A 3,735-nucleotide genomic window follows, 5' to 3' on the forward strand; every position below is an offset into this window, starting at 1 on the left:
CCTATGAAAATAACTGTTAAGATGTTCTCCTTCAAATTTGCACTTGATTTGAGGCTTCACAGTATTCAATCACAAAATATTGGTAGATGTCATGGTGCCATTCAAGTTCCCTAAGATTCAGCCAGACAGTCTGACCTCTGCTCTTACCAGGATTCCAGAGTGACTACTCTTACTAAGGAGAATAACAATAGCAGTAACACTAAACTCGTGTTTGTTAGTGCAGGTTTTTTATGTCCTATTGAATTTAAAATCAATTTAAAGAACATAAAATATTAAGATATACATTTGATTTATTATTCCCCATTTTCACTACATCCTTGAGTTGTCTTTCTTGCACCACAACCTCCTCATGGCATTTTTCACCTCTGCATTCCTGAGTGTGTAGATTATGGGGTTCAGCATGGGGGTGATTACTGTGTAGAACACGGCCACCAGCTTGTCCTCAGTGAAGGTGGAGGAGGGCCGCATGTAGAGGAAGATGACAGGTCCAAAGAATAAGATAACTACCATGATGTGGGAGGCACAAGTGGAGAGGGCTTTGCGCCTCCCCTCTGCAGAATGGTTCCTCAAGTGCACCAAGATGGTGATATAGGAACACACCAAGATAAGGAAGGAGCACAGGCCAATTAAGCCACTGTTGGCCAAAACAATAACCCCCTCCACAAAGGTATCAGTGCAGGCAAGTTTGAATAATGGCTGAAGGTCACAGAAATAGTGGTCAATCACATTGGGACCACAGAAGGGCAACTGGATGGTGATGAGAATCTGAATTATGGAGTGTATAAAGCCCCCCAGCCAGGAACCAGCAGCTAGTACTTGACACAATTGATGGCTCATAATAGTCATATAATGAAGAGGTTTGCAGATGGCCACATAGCGGTCATAGGCCATCACCACCAGCAAAAGGGTCTCGGTGACCCCAAAGAAGTGGAAGAAGAAGATCTGAGTCAGACAACCCTCTAGAGAGATGGTCTTAATCTTGGTCAGTAAGTCTGAGATGAATTTAGGGACGACAGTAGAAGAGTAACTAATCTCTGCCAGGGACAGATAACTAAGGAAGAAGTACATGGGGGAATGCAGACTCTTGCTGATGCTGACTGTCAGGACAATGAGGCCATTGCCCACCACTGTGGCCAGGTACACAGGAAGAAACACCACAGAGCATATTCTCTGCACTTCCAAATCCTGGAAAAGGCCGGTAAAAATTAATTCTGTCACGTTATTTGTACTGTCCATGGATTCCATTTGGGGAAGGTGATCTCATAGAAGAAGAGCCCTGCGACAAAACAAACTCAATCATAACACCAGTCCCTCAGGTTTGTTTGCATTGGAAGTTTATAGAAACCTTTAAAATGTATTATCTGACTGAATATTTTATTGATTTTTTTAGTATATATAATAGTTTATTCATTTGGAGCTCAATAGCTTACTCTATGCAAGACACTATTCAAGAAACCTCACAAAAATTCCATGATCTGACATTACAAATAAGAAAAACAAGGCTCAGAAAGGTTGTGAATTAGTCAAGCCTCCCAGTAAAGAGTGGATACAAAATTAGAATCGGATCATTTTATTCCAATTCGTATGTTATTTCAAAAAGTTATCACCATTTTGACACACTGACAAAAAGTTATCACCATTTTGCACTAATAATCATCCATATTTCTAACATTTCCCATTCTCAATGTTTTCTCCATGCTTCTGTATTAAGAGATTCTCAAGTTATCTGCTCCTGAATCCCTCGTTTCCTCCATTAATCCCTCCTGAATGTCATTCCCATTGATATATCTCCCTTTCTAAAGAGTTGCTTGGATATTTTCCTTACTTGAACCACATATGTTTCTGATCTCCCTCAGGTTCTATGGTTCAAAAAATTCTAAAGCTTCATGAATTTTTACAAGTATTTTTAGAAAACTGTTGACATTTAAAGTGAAAGAGACATCCAGAAGGGTATAGCTCACTATCAAACAACACTTTTATTATAATACATGGATATGCACAGGGTTGCTTGTTCCTGTGTTATAGTTTCTTGGAGAGTGACAACCACTTTTGACAGCAGGAGGTGAAGATTTATTTTAAATTCCTTGAACCAAATGTTTTATTAGAACCCTAACATGTTCCTAAGCAATTCTGGGTATCTGAAAGAAGAAGGTAAGGCAGCCCTTACTTTCAGGGAGCAGACAACTTCATATGATTAATACCACACTTGGGAAAGGAGCAAAAGAACGGCCTCAAGATTTTCTCTGCTGTTAAAATTACTTTGAAGTATATTTTCCCCTTATTTTTCTCTCTTCTTGTACTTCCATCCTAAAAATACATTAAATACTGCCCACCAAGTTTCTCTCACAGTGAAACTTGAACAAGATATACAGAATGAAAATCTGCTGAGAGAATCCTCAGTAAGATGGCATGCAACCTCAGGTGCTGCTGTCTTTGTACAGTGTCTACCATGTACTGGGCTGTGAGAAGGAATTTTCAATCATCCCCTCTTCTGCTTGAGGTAGGTAATTGATAGATGAGGAAACTAGAGAAGAAATGGAAATTGCAAGAACTGGGACACCAAAGAAGAGCAACTGCAGGGGAGAGAGGAAAGAAGATGGAGCTTGCTTACTGACTAAGAGAAAGGCAAACATTCAAGGCAATATGAACAACTCAAGAAGACTGGAAAATAATTTAGTTGCCATAAACAAATTAAAGCTTATGGTTACCTAATTATCAGTCATTCCAACAACTACACAATCTCAGATCTTTATACAGCATCTACTATATACTGGGTAGTGATGAGAACTTTACAATCATCCCCTCCTTTAATTCTTTCCCTTTAAGGTAGGAAATTGATAGATGAGGAAACCGAAACTCATAGAGGTTAAGTAAATTGCCCAAAGAAAAATAACTTGCTCGAGACAAGCCTGAAACCCAGATCCATCTTAATTAAAAGTAGGGAAGTCACCAAAGCTCAGTCAGAGCAAAATGTGACTAGCCATTCTTGTGCCTGAGAGGATGGCATCAAGAACCAAGGCTTATACAAAAGCTTGTCCAGATTCATTTACTACACTTTCCCCAAAATAGCAGAAGTGTTACAGAAAGTCCCAAGTTAATGGAAATGATTCCGTCCACCATCTCTGATACACAAGAGCCTAAGAAACAGCAGTGGGTGTGAGATTAGGGTATCTCCTTTTCCCTCTCTACCCCATGGAAAGGGTTTGAACATGGCTTAAAGCTGCAGATAGTAAGACTGAGCTATGGAGTGACCTGATAGAACTTCTGCCATGCATGGCTCTTACAGCAGCAGCAGCATTCTCCTCCTCCCTAAGGTTTGAAACTATAGAGTCACCTCTAATTCATGACTCTCCTCCACCTTCCATATTTACACAAGCCACACATCCTGTCAATTTTACCAGTTCCTTTCTCTGTCTTTCTGCAGCTCCTATTTTCAGGCAGGACCATTTGCTGCTGTGAGAATCACTGCAGTGTTGTGCATGCTACATTGATCTTAAGATATCCCCAACCTTCACCACCAATTTGTTCTGCACACTGAAGTTGGAAATTTTTCTTGAGTCTTCCTCTGCTTGAATCACTCAGAAATCCCATCGTCTTCCTGTTGCCTGGCAACCACGCTCAAATACCTCTACCTGACATTTAAGACCCCCCGCAATTACTTACCCAGCCCCCTTCAAACAAACCCTAATGCCCACTAAACTGTTTCAGTTTAATTCAGGGATTTCCTCACAGTTT

At 40.3% G+C, this 3,735-nt stretch overlaps 1 protein-coding gene across 1 annotated transcript; it reads right to left on the reverse strand.

The window, feature by feature from the left end:
• Positions 1-309: 309 nt before the first annotated feature.
• Positions 310-1,236, reverse strand: LOC101417418 (olfactory receptor 4B1-like). The gene has a single exon (XM_004457996.2). It carries the CDS (start codon positions 1,234-1,236, stop codon positions 310-312), a length of 927 nt encoding a protein of 308 aa, XP_004458053.2.
• Positions 1,237-3,735: the final 2,499 nt, after the last annotated feature.

Source organism: Dasypus novemcinctus, chromosome 10, assembly GCF_030445035.2.
Source record: "Dasypus novemcinctus isolate mDasNov1 chromosome 10, mDasNov1.1.hap2, whole genome shotgun sequence".
Lineage (NCBI taxonomy): Eukaryota > Metazoa > Chordata > Mammalia > Cingulata > Dasypodidae > Dasypus > Dasypus novemcinctus.

What these genes read in the sequence shown, in the direction of transcription:
- LOC101417418 (XM_004457996.2), bottom strand. Translation starts at nt 1,236, where the DNA reads ATGGACAGTACAAATAACGTGACAGAATTAATTTTTACCGGCCTTTTC.